General features: G+C 46.9%; 3 protein-coding genes and 1 long non-coding RNA gene across 6 annotated transcripts in view; all 4 read right to left on the bottom strand.

Annotated features, from left to right (window-relative positions):
* Positions 1 to 4,159: 4,159 nt before the first annotated feature.
* On the bottom strand, positions 4,160 to 7,714 carry LOC115122940 (growth hormone secretagogue receptor type 1-like). The gene is made up of 4 exons (XM_029652212.2): positions 7,630 to 7,714; positions 5,840 to 6,235; positions 5,079 to 5,544; positions 4,160 to 4,905 (listed from the first exon to the last, which is right to left on the bottom strand). Exons 2-4 carry the CDS (start codon positions 6,152 to 6,154, stop codon positions 4,625 to 4,627), a joined length of 1,062 nt encoding a protein of 353 aa, XP_029508072.2. The 5' UTR covers positions 6,155 to 6,235; positions 7,630 to 7,714; the 3' UTR covers positions 4,160 to 4,624.
* Positions 7,715 to 7,799: 85 nt separating this feature from the next.
* On the bottom strand, positions 7,800 to 12,866 carry LOC115122939 (protein phosphatase 1 regulatory subunit 35-like). Of its 3 annotated transcripts, XM_029652208.2 has the most exons (6): positions 12,696 to 12,862; positions 12,014 to 12,249; positions 11,736 to 11,856; positions 11,273 to 11,497; positions 8,269 to 8,402; positions 7,800 to 8,124 (listed from the first exon to the last, which is right to left on the bottom strand). In XM_029652208.2, the coding sequence occupies exons 2-6, from the start codon at positions 12,200 to 12,202 to the stop codon at positions 7,954 to 7,956; spliced, it is 840 nt and encodes a 279-aa protein (XP_029508068.1). In that variant the 5' UTR covers positions 12,203 to 12,249; positions 12,696 to 12,862; the 3' UTR covers positions 7,800 to 7,953. The 3 variants fall into 3 exon arrangements, with proteins under 3 accessions (XP_029508068.1, XP_029508071.2, XP_029508069.2); XM_029652211.2 differs by lacking the exon at positions 7,800 to 8,124 and having other exon boundaries at positions 8,236 to 8,402; positions 12,797 to 12,866; XM_029652209.2 differs by lacking the exons at positions 7,800 to 8,124; positions 12,696 to 12,862 and adding an exon at positions 12,385 to 12,685 and having other exon boundaries at positions 8,236 to 8,402.
* A 90-nt stretch (positions 12,867 to 12,956) lies between these two features.
* LOC115122938 (uncharacterized) lies at positions 12,957 to 15,615 on the bottom strand. Its single transcript, XR_010460468.1, has 3 exons — positions 13,850 to 15,615; positions 13,677 to 13,728; positions 12,957 to 13,542 (listed from the first exon to the last, which is right to left on the bottom strand). It is a non-coding gene; the product is annotated as an uncharacterized LOC115122938 (long non-coding RNA).
* A 1,691-nt stretch (positions 15,616 to 17,306) lies between these two features.
* LOC115122937 (ictacalcin-like) overlaps positions 17,307 to 18,982 on the bottom strand; it is a 2,702-nt gene continuing 1,026 nt past the window's right edge. Inside the window, exons 2-3 of the mRNA XM_029652206.2 lie at positions 18,010 to 18,156; positions 17,307 to 17,755 (exon numbers count right to left, since the gene is read on the bottom strand). Coding sequence (XP_029508066.1) covers positions 17,615 to 17,755; positions 18,010 to 18,147 — 279 coding nt within the window. The 5' untranslated portion in view covers positions 18,148 to 18,156 and the 3' untranslated portion in view covers positions 17,307 to 17,614. The remainder of the gene's footprint in view (positions 17,756 to 18,009; positions 18,157 to 18,982) is intronic.

Below are 18,982 nucleotides of genomic sequence, written 5' to 3'. Positions count from 1 at the left end.
CGAGCGAGCTAGGACGGACGTGGCGAACGAGCTAGGACGGACGTGGCGAGCGAGCTAGGACGGACGTGGTGAGCGAGCTAGGACGGACGTGGCGAGCGAGCTAGGTCGGATGAGCGAGCTAGGACGGACGTGGCGAGCTACGACGGATGAGCGAGCTAGGACGGACGTGGTGAGTGAGCTAGGACGGACGTGGTGAGCGAGCTAGGACGGATGAGCGAGCTAGGACGGACGTGGTGAGTGAGCTAGGACGGACCTGGCGAGCGAGCTAGGACGGACGTGGTGAACGAGCTAGGACGGACGTGGCGAGCGAGCTAGGACGGACGTGGTGAGCGAGCTAGGACGGACGTGGTGAGCGAGCTAGGACGGACGTGGCGAGCGAGCTAGGACGGATGAGCGAGCTAGGACGGACGTGGTGAGCGAGCTAGGACGGACGTGGCGAGCGAGCTAGGACGGACGTGGCGAGTGAGCTAGGACGGACGTGGCGAGCGAGCTAGGACGGACGTGGTGAGCGAGCTAGGACGGACGTGGTGAGTGAGCTAGGACGGACGTGGCGAGCGAGCTAGGACGGACGTGGCGAGCGAGCTAGGACGGACGTGGTGGGTGAGCTAGGACAGACGTGGTGAGCGAGCTAGGATGGATGTGGCGAGTGAGCTAGGACGGACGTGGCGAGCGAGCTAGGTCGGATGAGCGAGCTAGGACGGACGTGGCGAGCTACGACGGATGAGCGAGCTAGGACGGACGTGGTGAGTGAGCTAGGACGGACGTGGCGAGCGAGCTAGGACGGATGAGCGAGCTAGGACGGACGTGGTGAGTGAGCTAGGACGGACCTGGCGAGCGAGCTAGGACGGACGTGGTGAGCGAGCTAGGACGGATGAGCGAGCTAGGACGGACGTGGTGAGCGAGCTAGGACGGACGTGGTGAGCGAGCTAGGACGGATGAGCGAGCTAGGACGGACGTGGTGAGCGAGCTAGGACGGACGTGGCGAGCGAGCTAGGACGGACGTGGCGAGCGAGCTAGGACGGACGTGGCGAGTGAGCTAGGACGGACGTGGCGAGCGAGCTAGGACGGACGTGGCGAGCGAGCTAGGACGGACGTGGCGAGCGAGCTAGGACGGACGTGGTGAGCGAGCTAGGACGGACGTGGTGAGCGAGCTAGGACGGACGTGGTGAGCGAGCTAGGACGGATGAGCGAGCTAGGACGGACGTGGCGAGCTACGACGGATGAGCGAGCTAGGACGGACGTGGTGAGCGAGCTAGGACGGATGAGCGAGCTAGGACGGACATGGTGAGCGAGCTAGGACGGATGTGGTGAGCGAGCTAGGATGGACGTGGTGAGCAAGCTATGATGGATGAGCGAGCTAGGACGGACGTGGTGAGCGAGCTAGGACGGATGAGCGAGCTAGGACGGACGTGGTGAGTGAGCTAGGACGGACGTGGTGAGCGAGCTAGGACAGATGAGCGAGCTAGGACGGACGTGGTGAGTGAGCTAGGACGGATGAGCGAGCTAGGACGGACGTGGTGAGTGAGCTAGGACGGACGTGGTGAGCGAGCTAGGACGGATGAGCGAGCTAGGACGGACGTGGTGAGCGAGCTAGGACGGACGTGGTGAGTGAGCTAGGACGGACATGGTGAGCGAGCTAGGACAGATGAGCGAGCTAGGACGGACGTGGTGAGTGAGCTAGGACAGACGCGGTGAGCGAGCTAGGACGGATGAGCGAGCTAGGACGGACGTGGTGAGCGAGCTAGGACAGATGAGCGAGCTAGGACGGACGTGGTGAGCGAGCTAGGACGGATGAGCGAGCTAGGACGGACGTGGTCAGTATACCTATTTGTTCAGCACTTTTGAAATGTTCAGCGACAGAATTCAGAACATGGGCTGTTCTTACAGTGTCCTACTATCAGGGGCACTGTCAAGCTATACACAAAAAGTTTGCAAACAAGCACACACCGGCCACGAACGATGTGTTTACAATGATGCATTGGTGAAAAAATAGACCAAATTATTAAGGTAAGGCACATGGGCAACTAACAGCTTACTACACAGCATACACTTATGTATACTAGTATTACTTTCTTAGCTACAGTATACATATCTCTCTGGCATCCTACATCATTTATGAAGCAGCATTAGACATTTTTGGACTAACGTTGTGGGGATGTGCTTGAACAGGAAAGTGGCGCACCGGTCCTTCGTGGGCAAATGTTATCATCAAAGAGAAAGATGCTGGATTTACAATTCCGAGTTGAATGACCGTTCAAAATGTATTATTCCCGACTTCCCAGTTGCAATGCTTGCAGTTAGTCACTGTCACCGATTCCTTACAAACCACTCATTGTTGAATTTGCGATCTTCAAATTGTTGTGTAATGTTTATGTCCAATGACCGATGAGCACCGATATATTTTGTCTATATTTTCTCTTCATTATTTCTCTTCATATGACAAGGATTAAAAAGGATTTGCCAGTAGACTTGATTCATGATGATGACTGCAAGCTAAGATTGTGAAAGTAAGATGTTGACATGATCAGTCCAATCAAAGCTACGTGATTTGACGTGATTTCTGTGGCCAATGACCGTGAGCCTTCTTGGAAGGGCACTTCTAATGTAACTCTATGCAGCACCCAAAGGGCTCACATTTTTTATGTCTAACCTTACTAAAGGCGGGTGACAGTATCCCCATGAGTGACAGAACACTGAGCCAATCACTGTGCAATGCTCCTATTTTCTGCTGGCCCGCCCCACCACTACAGAAAGGACTGAGCTTGGCTGAAACACCTGCATTTTGGAGCTACCTGTTTGTGCGGCTTTATTAACTCAATTATATGTATTATTTTTTTTTACGTTGTTTACAAACTGATATGTGACACCTATTAATGCCAAAAGAACATGCAAAACAGGCAAGCCCGCTCATTTGTTTTGAAAAAATGTAGGGCTCAAAACTTCGACCCACCTGCACTGAATGACGGGTCGCCAGTGGTCATGATTGATGTCCTGTAACAGGCCCTTTACAGATCTACTAATGTCCGATTTGGATATATTTGGTTGTTTTCGCTGTATAACATTTAGAAGTTGTTCCTTTTCAGGTTTAGAAAAAGTGACTTAAATGCCAACTCCCGTTCGTATAAGCTGGTAGTGTAGTTAGCAGACGGAAGTCAGTGGTTGTAGTCAGTTGTTCTTTAACTGCAATGCAGTTGATTGGTGACGATGATATGTGTTGGGCTTGACATCCAGACAAGTATTATGTTCTGATTTCTACCACAACATAGTGTAAAATACACATATAAACAATAGCCTAAATGTCAACTCATTTTGCTGGGGGACAATGCATTTCCATTGGCCTGATACCACATCTATCAGCTCTCCTCCTGAGAGGTATAGTACAATGGAAGCAGGAAGAATAGCAGAGGCTAGAAGACAAGTGTGCCATGATGGTGCTAGGCAGGTAGAGGGGGATGGATGGGCTGAATAGGAACTCTACTCTGAAACACAGAGCCCAAGACACAGACAATATAAAGACACGTTTCAGATTCTTTCATTCTCTCTCTCCATCATGGCAGGTTGAGCGAGTCTGTCATGAAAGAAAGTGAATCAAATGAAGAGTGCAGGGTTTATTATCAGTCAAATGTTTTATTTAGATTAACTTAAAAAAATGTACATTAATACAAAATACTCAAATGCACAGTAGAGGACTGAATATGTTGTACTGTGATGTGAAAAAAGGGCCTTTAAAAAAACTCTGCTGTGATATTCAGATCTGATCCTGGAGGTTTGCAGTAGCCCCTAGTGTCCTTGTCTCCCTTGTTACTTGATGTCACTGATTTCCTAGAATGGGGGCCCCCCAAGAGCTTCCCAGGAGCTGTGTGAGAGTGGGGTGGGTGGGCTTGCAGGTGTCAAGTCTGCTAAATCAGTCAGTCTGTGATGAGACAGAGTGGAACTCTGAGCACGCTGTCAACTCAAAGGCTGCAACCTCCTACTGCTACACACACACCTTACATCCCTCCCTCCCTCACATTAACCAATAATCCCAGTAACCCCCTCTAATCAATCTTCCAACCCGCCAATACTCCCCAGGGGCCATTCTTACCCTCACCAGTCACCATGGTGACACAGAAACACACACACACACACACACCAGAGCTAAAGTACCACAAAGACAAAAGGCTGGAATTACAGTTTATTACACATCACTCTGAGAACACACACACCTTCAGGGGTTTAGAACCAACAGTCATCGAAATGGCAAATATATATGAACCAAATATTATACAATAAATCTGACAGTATGTCTCACTAAAGACAATGTGCCTCTAAACAAAGTCTTATTCCTCCATCCATCTCCAAGGTTTTCTGTGTGTGTGTGTGTGTGTGTGTTACAGAGTGGTGGTAGAGTGTTGTGAGGTGAGTGGGGGGTGGTGGGAGCGGGGTGTGTGTGTGTGTCCGTGAGTTACAGGGTGGTGGTAGAGTGTTGTGAGGTGAGTGGGGGGTGGTGGGAGCGGGGTGTGTGTGAGTTACAGGGTGGTGGTAGATTGTTGTGGGGTGAGTGGGGGGTGGTGGGAGCGGGGTGTGTGTGAGTTACAGGGTGGTGGTAGAGTGTTGTGGGTGGTGGGAGCGGGGTGTGTGTGAGTTACAGGGTGGTGGTAGAGTGTTGTGGGGTGAGTGGGGGGTGGTGGGAGCGGGGTGTGTGTGAGCGCAGCAGGCTGCGGACAGCGTGGCGGTAGCGTGCTGACATGGTGTTGTAGAGGATAGGGTTGACAGCAGCACTGAGGTAGAACAACACAAAGGAGACCAGGTTAAAGTACTGAGAGATGTAGTACATATCAGCGCTGGAGCCCAGAGTCACAGAGAACAACGTCCGACCAACGTGGAACGGCAGCCAACACAGAACAAACGCCAGCACGATCATCCCTAGAGAGAGAGGAGAATATGGGATGGAGCGACAGAAAGAGTTGACATTAGAACTCATTATTACTGTATGTGTGATATAGTTGGTTCACAATAGCTGCTTAGCTGTAGTATTGCTGAGGCCCAAACCAGTAAATTGAAGTAACTTTAAAATACAGAGACTCTCACAGCCTCACCGAGCATCTTGATGGTGTGTCGCTGGGCGCGGTCTCGGCTGCTGCGTTGTGGGCGGAGCCAAAGCTTCCTGCCGATCAGACCATACACAACTCCCAGAATGCCCAGCGGCACCAGGAAGTAGAGGTTGGAGAGCCACATCATGGCCCCCAGCAGGCCTGAGGAGACGGCGTAGTCCGTACAGCGACACTCGCTCTCCCCCTCACCTCCCCCCAGCTCCTCTACCCCTACCATAGCAAACACCGGCCCGGCGCTGATCACGGCCACAACCCACAGGCAGCCAATGAGAGTGCGGACGCGGGTCCGTGTGACCAGGGTCTTGGCTGTGAGTGGTCGACAGACAGCGAGGTAGCGCTCCAGAGAAAGGGCGGTGATGTGGAGGATGGAGGAGTAGGTACAACTCTCACTGATGAACACACTCAGCTTACACACTGCATCACCCAGATCCCAGGGCCGGAACCTCCACAGCTAGAGGGACGGACACACAGATAGGTTACACACACACACACAACCCAGCTCAGACACTATATCGTCTAACCCCCTGGGCCGGAACCTCCACAGCTAGAGGGACGGACACACAGATAGGTTACACACACACACAACCCAGCTCAGACACTATATCGTCTAACCCCCTGGGCCGGAACCTCCACAGCTAGAGGGACGGACACACAGATAGGTTACACACACACACAACCCAGCTCAGACACTATATCGTCTAACCCCCAGGGCCAGAACCTCCACAGCTAGCGAGACTCCCCCTTACCTTGTAGTACAGATCTAAAGGCATCAGAAGCAGTATGAGGAGGTCGGAGACGGCCATACTACTCAGGTAGAGGTAGGTGGTGCTTCTCAGGTGTGGCCGGAGCCAAACTACCAGGATGGTTAACATATTTCCTGTGATGCCCAGGGCCAGCAGCAGCACACACACGGCTGTCACACACACCAGCTCAGCCCCACTGAAGTCCTCCCATTCCCAGTCAGTCTGGTCACTCTGGTTCCCACAGTCCTCCAGACAGCCAGACCCTAGCACACAATCCTCTGAACAGCTGCTCCCACTGCCCAGCGCTGACATGTCCATGGTCAGAGAGAGATGCCCGGGTCTCAGAGACTGGGGTGTGTGCGTGAGAGAGAGAGGTGAGCTGAGATGGTACAAGCGTGCCTGTGTGTGAGAGAGAGAGAAAGTGTGGATGGTCTATATCACCCAGGTTACAGCACAGGGTGACGTAGGCTGATGGATTCTAACTGGAGATGTAAAACGCAACACATCTAGGAGATGTAAAACGCAACACATCTAGGAGATGTAAAACGCAACACATCTAGGAGATGTAAAACGCAACACATCTAGGAGATGTAAAACGCAACACATCTAGGAGATGTAAAACACAACACATCTAGGAGATATAAAACACAACACATCTAGGAGATGTAAAACAACACATCTAGGAGATGTAAAACACAACACATCTATGAGATGTAAAACACAACACATCTAGGAGATGTAAAACACATCTAGGAGATGTAAAACACAACACATCTAGGAGATGTAAAACAACACATCTAGGAGATGTAAAACACAACACATCTATGAGATGTAAAACACAACACATCTAGGAGATGTAAAACACATCTAGGAGATGTAAAACACAACACATCTAGGAGATGTAAAACGCAACACATCTAGGAGATATAAAACGCAACACATCTAGGAGATGTAAAACGCAACACATCTAGGAGATATAAAACAACATATCTAGGTGATTTGGGCTCAATTCCATTTCAATTGAGTTAATCTGGGAGATGGAGTACCATTTTCACAAAATGACAGAATTGTTCCCACCACTGAAACACAAACATGTCTATCCTGTGGTAGGGGAAGGACTTGCTCGATGTTATCAATCACACACCAACACAAAACTCCCTGTTACACCAATGTGTTACACACACCAACACTACATAATAAACACTCTAACCTCTGGTTCGTTCAGCCATTCCTATTGGGGAAATTAAATGGGGAAAGAATAGCGTTTTGGGATAAACATAGAAAATAAGGTCTGAGGTTAACACAGGCTTAGATCTTATACATAGAATATCAGTCAGTTAACATTACATGTCTGAGTTATAGCCTCGCTACTGTATATAGCCTCGCTACTGTTATTTCACTGTCTTTTTACTGTTGTTTAAAAAAATATATATTTCTTTACTTATCTATTGTTCACCTAATACCTATTTTTTACTTAAAAATGGCACAGTTGGTTAGGGCCGGTAAGTAAGCATTTCACTGTAAGGTTTACACCTGTTGTATTCGGCGCACGTGACAAACAAACTTTGATTTGATAATGCCTTTGTGCTTGTTTTGATTACATAAATGCTTTGGCATTTATCCTCAAACCCTCCAAAAAAACCCATACATGTCCCCATAGGTGGCTTTGGCCAACAAGCCATGGCAGAGTTAGCTTCCGTTAGTGTCTACAAGAGACACCATTACTATTGCTCTCTATACCCCCGTTACAAACAGTACACACCCAGCAGTGTGAATTGAAGCTGTGTACTCACCTCGCAGCAGTCTTCGATCCCTGGACAATCTCTCCCTCACCTCTTCATCCCTCTACCACTACTACCTCCTCCCTCGCTCTCCAATGCCCACAACTTGTACACACATGCAAGCAAGCACAAACGAAGGCTCAAGCACACACGCAAGCAGTAAAGATCGCTCATCAACATGATACAGGTTCATTCCTTTAATATCTTCAATTAGTTTAAAATACAATATTTATATCTGAGAATGACGGAGGTAAGGAGGGAAAGAAGGGATAATGCTCTTCTTAAGTTTTGGGACAGGGCCTTTCAGTCTAGAGGTTCAGAGTAAGTGTGTGTGTGTCAGGTTCCAGCCTCCCAGCATGTGTGTCTGTGGTAGAGGTCGAAGGTTGTGTCTGCGGGGCGTGGGATGGGCTGGGGGCGTGGTATGGTAATCTCCTCCCCTGGTAGGAGGGGCTTCTCTCTCAGCAGATCCCCCCTGAAGAAAACCTGCAGGTCAGGACTGTCCTCTTTCTGCTCACACACACACGGATTACAAATACAGTTATGGACCAGTTGCAGGTCATGAGTGCTTTGGTACTACACACACCTTTATTTACATATTACTTACACACACACGTAAATGTAATCAAGATGGGGTCAATGAGAGGGACTTGCCTTGTTGCCATGGCTGCATGTGGGCGAGACCAGCTGAAGCCTGTCACGTAGAGCCTGGCTGATAAGCTCCTCCTCCTCCACATTCACATTGACCAATGCCCTGTACAGGTGCTGGGATGGAGGGACGTTCACCCCTATAGACAAAGACAAGACATACACTCAGTTAGTGTGTGTTCATGTCTGCATGTGTGTGTTTATGTCTGCATGTGTGTGTTTCTGTGTGTGTTTATGTCTGCATGTGTGTGTTTCTGTGTGTGTTTATGTCTGCATGTGTGTGTTTCTGTGTGTGTTTATGTCTGCATGTGTGTGTTTCTGTGTGTGTTTATGTCTGCATGTGTTTATGTCTGCATGTGTGTGTTTCTGTGTGTGTTTATGTCTGCATGTGTGTGTTCTGTGTGTGTTTATGTCTGCATGTGTATGTTTCTGTGTGTGTTTATGTCTGCATGTGTATGTTTCTGTGTGTGTATATGTCTGCATGTGTTTGTTTCTGTGTGTGTTTATGTCTGCATGTGTTTATGTCTGCGTGTGTTTATGTCTGCATGTGTGTGTTTCTGTGTGTGTTTATGTCTGCATGTGTGTGTTTCTGTGTGTGTTTATGTCTGCATGTGTTTATGTCTGCATGTGTGTGTTTCTGTGTGTGTTTATGTCTGCATGTGTTTATGTCTGCATGTGTGTGTTCTGTGTGTGTTTATGTCTGTGTGTGTTTATGTCTGCGTGTGTATGTTTCTGTGTGTGTTTATGTCTGCATGTGTATGTTTCTGTGTGTGTTTATGTCTGCATGTGTTTGTTTCTGTGTGTGTTTATGTCTGCATGTGTTTATGTCTGCATGTGTATGTTTCTGTGTGTTTATGTCTGCGTGTGTTTATGTCTGCGTGTGTATGTTTCTGTGTGTGTTTATGTCTGCATGTGTATGTTTCTGTGTGTGTTTATGTCTGTGTGTGTTTATGTCTGCATGTGTATGTTTCTGTGTGTGTTTATGTCTGCATGTGTATGTTTCTGTGTGTGTGTTTATGTGTGTGTTTATGTCTGCGTGTGTATGTTTCTGTGTGTGTTTATGTCTGCATGTGTATGTTTCTGTGTGTGTGTTTATGTGTGTGTTTATGTCTGCGTGTGTATGTTTCTGTGTGTGTTTATGTCTGCGTGTGTATGTTTCTGTGTGTATGTTTCTGTGTGTGTTTATGTCTGCGTGTGTATGTTTCTGTGTGTGTTTATGTCTGCATGTGTTTATGTCTGCATGTGTTTATGTCTGCGTGTGTTTATGTCTGCATGTGTGTGTTTATGTCTGCATGTGTGTGTGTCTGTGTGTGTTTATGTCTGTGTGTGTGTGTTTCTGTGTGTGTTTATGTCTGTGTGTGTTTATGTTTGCGTGTGTTTATGTCTGCATGTGTATGTTTCTGTGTGTGTTTATGTCTGCATGTGTTTATGTCTGCATGTGTTTATGTCTGCATGTGTGTGTTTATGTCTGCATGTGTGTGTTTCTGTGTGTGTTTATGTCTGTGTGTGTTTATGTCTGCATGTGTGTGTTTCTGTGTGTGTTTATGTCTGTGTGTGTTTATGTCTGCATGTGTGTGTTTCTGTGTGTGTTTATGTCTGCGTGTGTTTATGTCTGCATGTGTGTGTTTCTGTGTGTGTTTATGTCTGTGTGTGTTTATGTCTGCGTGTGTTTATGTCTGCGTGTGTTTATGTCTGCGTGTGTTTATGTCTGTGTGTGTTTATGTCTGCATGTGTGTGTTTCTGTGTGTGTTTATGTCTGCGTGTGTTTATGTCTGCGTGTGTTTATGTCTGTGTGTGTTTATGTCTGCATGTGTGTGTTTCTGTGTGTGTTTATGTCTGTGTGTGTTTATGTCTGCATGTGTGTGTTTCTGTGTGTGTTTATGTCTGCGTGTGTTTATGTCTGCATGTGTGTGTTTCTGTGTGTGTTTATGTCTGTGTGTGTTTATGTCTGCGTGTGTTTATGTCTGCGTGTGTTTATGTCTGTGTGTGTTTATGTCTGCATGTGTGTGTTTCTGTGTGTGTTTATGTCTGCGTGTGTTTATGTCTGCATGTGTGTGTTTCTGTGTGTGTTTATGTCTGCGTGTGTTTATGTCTGCATGTGTGTGTTTCTGTGTGTGTTTATGTCTGCGTGTGTTTATGTCTGTGTGTGTTTATGTCTGCATGTGTTTATGTCTGCATGTGTGTGTTTCTGTGTGTGTTTATGTCTGTGTGTGTTTATGTTTGCGTGTGTTTATGTCTGCATGTGTATGTTTCTGTGTGTGTTTATGATGTCTGCATGTGTATGTTTCTATGTGTGTTTATGTCTGCATGTGTTTATGTCTGCATGTGTGTGTTTATGTCTGCATGTGTGTGTTTCTGTGTGTGTTTATGTCTGTGTGTGTTTATGTCTGCATGTGTGTTTATGTCTGCGTGTGTTTATGTCTGCATGTGTTTATGTCTGCATGTGTTTATGTCTGCATGTGTGTGTTTCTGTGTGTGTTTATGTCTGCGTGTGTTTTTGTCTGCATGTGTGTGTTTCTGCGTGTGTTTCTGTCTGCATGTGTGTGTTTCTGTGTGTGTTTATGTCTGCGTGTGTTTCTGTCTGCATGTGTGTGTTTCTGTGTGTGTTTATGTCTGCGTGTGTTTATGTCTGCATGTGTTTATGTCTGCGTGTATTTATGTCTGCATGTGTTTATGTCTGCGTGTGTTTATGTCTGCATGTGTTTATGTCTGCGTGTGTTTATGTCTGCATGTGTATGTTTCTGTGTGTGTTTATGTCTGCATGTGTTTATGTCTGCATGTGTATGTTTCTGTGTGTGTTTATGTCTGCATGTGTGTGTTTATGTCTGCATGTGTGTGTTTATGTCTGCGTGTGTGTGTTTATGTCTGCGTGCGTGTGTTTCTGTGTGTGTGTGTGTGTTTATGTCTGCATGTGTGTGTTTCTGTGTGTGTGTGTGTGTTTATGTCTGCATGTGTGTGTTTCTGTGTGTGTGTGTGTTTATGTCTGCATGTGTGTGTTTCTGTGTGCTACCCTCTGTAGCCCGGGCGCTGATGCTGTTCTTGGTTCTGTCTGACTTCTGTAGTTGCTCCTGCACAGCCTTCTGGGAGTTAAACTCTGCCCCTGCCACATTATCTAGCTCAGCCCTCAGAGCCAGAGTAGTATTTAACTCCGCCCCTTCAGGGAGGCTGCCACCCCTCTCCTCACAGGGAGCCTCCTCATTGGTTGCTGACCTTGCCCTCCAACACAGATCTCCACCTATGTGAGGAATACAGGAAGAGATATTGACCAGTCCTCTGCTCAGACATTGCTGACTCATGCCAGATCTTATAACACCTGGATAGGTATTTTACGTATCAACCTAACCACATCACGTTATAGCAATCTGGTGCGACGGCACAGTCCATGACGTGGCACACAACCATTGGTTGATGCATGCAACTCCTGTGCAGGGGAACATGAGTACATCAGACTCTAGACCAGGAGGGTTAGTTACCATGGAGTCTTTTCCCCTTTGAGTAACTGCTGGAGTGTCCAGGGCATTCCCAAGGTGGAGGGTCTTTGCTAGGCTCTGCTATCACCGTGACAACCACAGGCTCCTCGGAGGCAAATCGCACCTGTAGAGTCAGGGGCACACACTTCAGTGATGTCTCTCCAAAAACACAGACCAACACACACAGATCTCTCATTTCTACGGCTGTCTTGACAACTGAGAAAAGCACCATCTGTGACTATCCGTCAGTGTGTGTGTGTGTGTGTGTGTGTCAGACTGACCTGCCGGTGGCTGCGTCCTCTCAGCAGGCTAGCTGGGTTGGGTCGTGGCGGATCTGGGCTGAGGGGGAGAGACAGGTCCAGTTCCGGGCACCGCAGGAGGCTAGCGGGGACCAGGGGCACCGGGGCAGGCATTGGGACCAGTCGGATGTCTGGGTCATTGCACCCTGCTAGAGGACCTACTCTGGTCATCTTAGGTCACCAGTCTGGGTCTTTATCCTTGGGCGACGGCTCTGTTACTGATGTTAGGTAAGATACAAGGCAAAATATGGTTCTGAATGGCAGTTACACTTTGCCTAACACCCCCTAACCTAACCTTTCTGATGGATCAAACTGAACACATTTTGAGTCCTATGCCGAACCCAGTCCCTTACCATTGTTGGATCTGTAGTGTAGGTTGAATAACGTTAACTTTACACTTCCAACCAGATATGACGATGTGACGTTATCTAGCTAACGTTAGATCTCTGGCTAGATTCCATTCAGTGGGAGCTTTCAGCACACAGCCAGCTAGCTAGCTAACGACGACAGAAGACATTCTAGAAAGTTCACCAGTCAGTTAGCCAGCTAACTTTACTTGTTGTACTACTAGCCAGCTAACGTTATAGGGGTTGTTTGGCTAATTAGATAGCTAACGGTAACTAAAGCTATGCAAATTCAATCATGTCGTTTATTCTCCGCTTACTGTTATGAGGAAGCGCCCCGAATGACAGCTCACGCGTTTCTTGTAGTTTTCACTGTTAATACATGAGGTTAGATTTACTCTATTTAGCAGGATCTGCTCACTTTTGAAATTCCCTCCACTGGCGCCGCCATAACACCTTCTACAGAACAAAACAATCACACTTCCGGTTTCTTCGTTAGTAGGAAATTATACAATGGCGCCCCTTGGCGTGCATGTTACGTTACGTTGCGTGTGCTTGTGTAAGTGGTGGACTCTAGAGCACAAGTCAAACTCTTCTTTAGTAACAGTTATTTATTTGTCTCATATTTTTTTTTGCAGAATTACAGAATATGCACACCACACTTTCTCTTTCAGAACCCCTCTTCATTAGCCTGGTTACCAGTCTCCGTTTAGCTAACATTCCACTCATTAACTGCCATTGGCACACGACATGGAATATACTAAGAAATGGTACGTTATAGAGACTGGCAACCAGGCCTCTTCATAACTACAGCATCATCATTACACGAGACTACATCATCATAGCCAGGCTGTCATTGTAAATAAGAATATGTTCTTGACTCGCCTGGGTACATAAAGGTTCAATATAAATACACATTTTACAGGACTAATCAAAACACCCCTTTAAATAGAAAATGAAAGGCATGTACTAATACTGTTAACTTCTCTTTGTGTATGTGTGTGTGCGTGGATGAGTGAGTTAGTGTCTCTGTCTGTCTCTCAGTGCTCTCAGTATGTAGTTCTCTCTCTCCAGATGGGCGTTCCTCTCTGACAGCTGGTTGATCCGCTTCCTCAGTAGCTCCTCCTCCTCTCTCACAGCCAGCATCAGGTGGCTCTTCACCAAGTCCTACAGCAATATACAACATATCATTATAGCATATCATCAAATATGTCACAATTCTTCCAGCAACAGATGGGTCTTCGCCAAGTCCTTCAATACAACACATTACAGACACTATAACCATAAACACACTGTCCTACCATGGCTTGCTCAATCTTGTTGTCAATTGCAATCTTACTGCTACTGGAGCCACTGCAACAACAACAACAAAAACAAAGGAGATTGTGTCTTAGTGCACATGGTTCACATTGATGTCTATTCCTGAACACAGTCACCTCCCGACAATAAATGGCCAGGCCATTTCCATGGTTACCTGTGGCAGAAGAGCAGCAGGGCTGCCTCAGCATTCCGGACAGAAGGTGTTCCCTTCAGACACAGCGACCAGGATGGGAGCGGGGCCAGGGTCTGGTGTTGAGGTTGGGGTTGAGTAGTGGTCTGGGGTTGAGGTTGAGACTTAGAAGTAGTCTGGGGTTGAGGTTGAGACTTAGAAGTAGTCTGGGGTTGATGTTCGGGTTGAGTAGTGGTCTGGGGTTGAGTAGAGGTCTGCGGGTGAGGTTTTGGTTGAGTATTGGTCTGGGGTTGAGGTTGGGGTTGAGTAGTGGTCTGAGGTTTAGATGTGGTCTGCGGTTGATGTTCAGGTTGAGTAGTGGTCTGGGGTTGAATAGTGGTCTGCGGTTGAGGTTGTGGTTGAGTAGTGGTCTGGGGTTGAGTAGTGGTCTGGGGTTGAGTTTGGGGTTGAACAGTGGTCTGGGGTTGACGTTGGGGTTGAATAGTGGTCTGCGGTTGAGATTTTGGTTTTGTAGTGGTCTGGGGTTGAGTTTGAGGTTGAGTAGTGGTCTGGAGTTTAGTAGTGGTCTGCGGTTGATGTTCAGGTTGAGTAGTGGTCTGGGGTTGAGGTTGGGGTTGAGTAGTGGTCTGGAGTTGAGGTTTAGTTGCGGTCCAAAAGTGTTGTGGAATCTCCATGGTGACAGATGTTTGGTTTCTTATCTGAAGCTCCTGCCGTCCGCTCGGCCATGAGTTCCTAACCCTGGCCCCCCCACGACCTCTCAGCCCTCCATGACCCCAACCCGTATCACTCACTCCCTCCCTGCCTTCTTCTCCTACTCTCCATCTAGCAGGAAGTTGTAGTGGTTGGTGGACAGGTGGGGGGTTGGGGGGGGGTCTGGGTTTGGTCTGAGGGTAGAGGGAGGAAGGGCAGCCGGAGAAGGAGGAAGGGCAGCCGGAGAGGGAGGCAGAAGGAGAGGAGTGTCTCTTTAAGGGGGACTGGGGGGCTTTTTTACTGGACCTGAGAGGGGATAGGGAGGAAGGGAGGGATAGGGGAAGAGATGAAGAAACAGATGCAGGAAGAGAAGGAGAGAGAGATGGAGGGAGGGAAGGAGGTAGAGAGAGGGGGCGAGGCTGCCGTCGAGTCTCAAACAGAGAGATGATTTTCTTCACACTGCCGAACATGTCACCAGACAGCCAAAAGCAAACAATAGATTATCTAAACCACATCAAAGGCGCTTCCATCCACCTCCATTCACTGCAGCCTTCTGTGCAAAAGCCGGTTACTACCTGTAGTTGGTAGAGAGTCAGAGAGGGTTTAAACTTAGAGGCACATCCAACAATTACTTCCATGAACAACTACAGAACAGGGGTAGTTGAACAGATCACCATGTGGTTGTATTGAGGTCAAAGGGAGAGAGGAAGATTAGATCCATCTGTGTGCTGTCACAAGCGTGATCTGGGATTCCTATTGGAGAAATAGATTTTGGGTATCCTCCAATCTTTGGTGGATCAATCCTACAGGTCCAGCCAGACGAGCCCAGCCTGCCGAGAAGACCTCCGATTAAAATTGCCTTTGTCTGTGGATTAGGATTAGCCTATGCAGATTACTTCCTTATTCCATCCAGCCGCCAGGTGTCTGATTGGCTAAACTATATAATTCCGGTTAATGCAGGGCAGAGTCTACTGTCCAGGTGAGGAGTGTCTCCACGACAACCCAGAGGTGAGAAGCGTTTCCATGGTGAGGAGCATGTGTGTGTGTGTGTCTTTGAGCTCTCACATGATGAGAGACTGTTTTACTTCTCCCCCACGCACACCCCACTGTCTGGCACTCTGATAGGCTCTTACAGGAACCCTTTCATTCCAACCTCCGCCTACTCACTGCCTCAGCCAATGGCAAAGTTTGTGGCATTCCTTGCCTGCCCACTGCCACTGAACGTATGCTAATTAGTTTCCCAGTACGACAAGTATTGACATCCATAAAAATATGTCCACTGCCTTTGTCCTCCTTCCTCTGGACAGACCACATTAATAAATTAATAAAACTGATGGTCACATGTCTCAGACGTATGTGTTTAGACAATCTATCTGTGTATGTTGTTGATTGTGAAGAGTATCGAATCCCAACACAAGCTCCTATGGTCTGACGGTGAATGTCCCTGAATGCCCCCTGTCTTTTCAATCATCACAAGAACCAGTGAAGGCCTAGAAGGAATAGGTGCCAAATGAAATACAATGTGTTCTCAATCAACCTACTCTGTAAAATGAACACACAGACAGTAATGAGAACCCACTGGGGGTTCTGCTCAGATGTTCTGGCCGAAACCTTGATGGATGAGAGAACAGCCAAGAGCTCAGCTCAGAACAGCCTCACTCTTTCCTGGCCTCACTTGGCCCTGTCGGTCTCCTCTGCTCCGGCTCCCTGCACTGAGCTGGAGCACAACAACATCCACCTTCTAGTCTCACACTCACATATCAAGTACCCTGGATTACTGTAGGCCTAAATGTTATTTTTATTGACACCAGAGTTGTCTCAGGCAATTTCAATTCTCATCAGTTGAATTTGACATGGAAGTTCTCTATGGAGTTCAGTTCAGACTAGAAAGTCTGGAATTGGCCCCAACCCTGATCAAGACTAATGCATCATTGTTAGATTCAACCGAGTGGCTGCGTGTCCAGGGGCTGTATGTATCGTGCCTCTGAGGGGGAATGCTGATCTAGGATCAGGTCCCCCTCTGTCCAAGTAGTATCATTCATATTGATCTAAAAAAGCAAAACGGATCCTAAATCAGCACTCCTACTCTGAGACGCTTGAAAAATACAGCCACACACTCTTAGGACACCTGTTCCTGACACCTGAACAACATTTCCTTCTACTACGTGCTACTTTACACACTATTTTTATGTAGCCGCTGTTACTTTCCCCTTCCTTCCTGCTCCGCGGCGATGATCGTCTGATGATAGACATGTACAAACTGCCATACGCAGCCTTGTCTTAGATTTAATCTAAGACTAGGCGATTGCTGGATTACGGCTAATCTTAAATTTCATCTTCAGTATTGTCCAATAGGTTCTATATGGAGACCTACGATACAGTATCATTATTTGAATATTATCTTTGTTGTTTCATGTTGCTGGGTAGGAGGCTTCATCTTGGAGATGGTTCTATATGTGGCTCTATTGAACCTTCACAGTAACAGTTGACTTCCTGTATTATTACTGGCTCTGGAGTAGATAACAATATTGTGACGTAATTAAGTAGTCAAATATAGGCTATGCCTCATAACCCCTAATTTCATTGTGTGGTTTTGGGTTACGTTGACATAATCAACATATTGTATTATTTCACCAAGTGTCTGAAAACAAAGGTTCATGTTTGATTCATGTTGCTTGCTGTATCCTATTTAGGACATACACAGGTAATCACACATGCACAGACACACACACACACACACACACACACACACACACACACACACACACACCTGCACAAATGATAAGTCAGCTTTCTTCCAAACATATTAAAATAGTTTATTTAATTTTTCACTTTAAACAAACCACAGATCTTCCTCTCCATCTAATGAGATAGTAGCCTATATGTCTGTATGTGTACAGGTCAGTGTCTGTGTCTGTGTCCTTCACCTGTCTGTCTATGTGTGGTGTGTATAATCAACCCAACCCTTTTTCTGTGTATGTGTGTAAACCTGCATCTCTGTCCCTCTGAACCTGCATTGAGGATCTTGCTAATCTTATCATGAATTCACTCATGGAGCAAGAGCTGCTGTTCTGTGGAGAGTGGGCAGGGGGAGCTGTTTCACTTCTTGGTGAAGAACTCATTGCACATCATGGTCAGGCAGGCCACCAGTGTGACGTACTCCTGGAAGTCCACACTGCCATCTGAGTTAGCGTCCAGATCTTTGAAGATCTTGTCAACCTTTGCCTGGTCAGTGTTTTTCTGTTATAATGATCAGAGAGAGAGAGGTAATGGGTGAGACTTTGATTTCAGAAGTTCAAACTAGAATCCACACAGTTGTTATTTGTTTATAAAGGTGTGAGAGATTAAGTTATTCTATTGGATGAGGTGGGTCATGTGTTTGTGATGTTCCAAGCAATTCAATATTACAATAGTGTCTGTCTTTAGCAGTATTGTATTTGGTCGTGCTGCTAATAAAGCATGATTGAACTGAACTGTTCCTAGGATCCACTCACCCCCATGATCTCTCCAAGCTCAGCGTTGAGCAGATCTTTGAGTTCTCCCTTGCTCAGGGTCGTCTTGTCGCCCTCCTTGCCAGAGTACTTGTGGAAGGCTGAGATGAGCAATGCCATAGCCTGCTGGACCTGTGACATGGTGACTGACTACAACACACAGAGAGAGAGAGAGAGAGAGAGAGAGAGAGAATAGAGGTACAAGTATAGGTTATTAATTTGTGGTATTATCAATGTTTTATTATGATAGCAGGATGCTAGTGGACATGATGTCCACGCACAGAGAGAGGAATGTTTGCTTACTCTGTATTCACAGTATAATACATCTAATATTATCAACATTGTATGAGATATTTTATTAATTTATTTGACTTTTTGAAATGTGAAATCCCAGAAAATAAGTTAAAGGGATAAATGTCTTATTGTTGACTGAATAATCCAATTCAAATCTATTTTTATCTTCCATCCGGGTCACCATTCCATACATGTCTGGGAAATAAAGTCATGTTGGCACTGGTTTAATCATGTTTAAACATAAGGTTCAGGTTGAATAGAGGGTTTAAAGAATATTAACGGTTGTTGCACACGCAGCAAAGACTTGACTGCACACACACCACACCCCACTACTGCAAACAAGTTCTACATCTCTACCACAAAGGGAGGAAGAGAAAGAGAGGGGGAGGAGAGATGGAGAGCAACGCAACAGAGGCAATTAGAGAGGGAGAGAGGCGGAGAGAGGTAAGAGAGAGAGGCGGATATGGAGTGGAGAAAGGAAGAGAAGAGGGGGCTGAGTTGTTTAAACACAAACAGACATGGCTCTAGCCAACGCCCTTGCATGTCTCCCTCATTAACTCTGGGGGACTTAAGGAGAGAAAGATAGAAAGTAAATATATATAAAGAGAAAAATAGAGAGAGAGGGACAGACACATAGACAAGAAGACAGATGGGAGGACATTGGTGGACAGGCTGAAAGCCG

The sequence above is a fragment of the Oncorhynchus nerka genome, linkage group LG3, assembly GCF_034236695.1.
Source record: "Oncorhynchus nerka isolate Pitt River linkage group LG3, Oner_Uvic_2.0, whole genome shotgun sequence".
NCBI lineage: Eukaryota > Metazoa > Chordata > Actinopteri > Salmoniformes > Salmonidae > Oncorhynchus > Oncorhynchus nerka.
This window is presented reverse-complemented; position numbering and strand designations above follow the sequence as displayed.

Coding starts and splice junctions, on each gene's coding strand:
- LOC115122940 (XM_029652212.2), bottom strand. CDS start 6,154: ATGGACATGTCAGCGCTGGGCAGTGGGAGCAGCTGTTCAGAGGATTGT. Junction 5,545..5,839: donor CTTTAGATCTGTACTACAAG/GTAAGGGGGAGT, acceptor CCGTCCCTCTAG/CTGTGGAGGTTCCGGCCCTG. Junction 4,906..5,078: donor ACACACCATCAAGATGCTCG/GTGAGGCTGTGA, acceptor CTCTCTCTCTAG/GGATGATCGTGCTGGCGTTT.
- LOC115122939 (XM_029652208.2), bottom strand. CDS start 12,202: ATGACCAGAGTAGGTCCTCTAGCAGGGTGCAATGACCCAGACATCCGA. Junction 11,498..11,735: donor AAAGGGGAAAAGACTCCATG/GTAACTAACCCT, acceptor TTCCTCACATAG/GTGGAGATCTGTGTTGGAGG. Junction 8,403..11,272: donor CAGCGCCCGGGCTACAGAGG/GTAGCACACAGA, acceptor CTTTGTCTATAG/GGGTGAACGTCCCTCCATCC.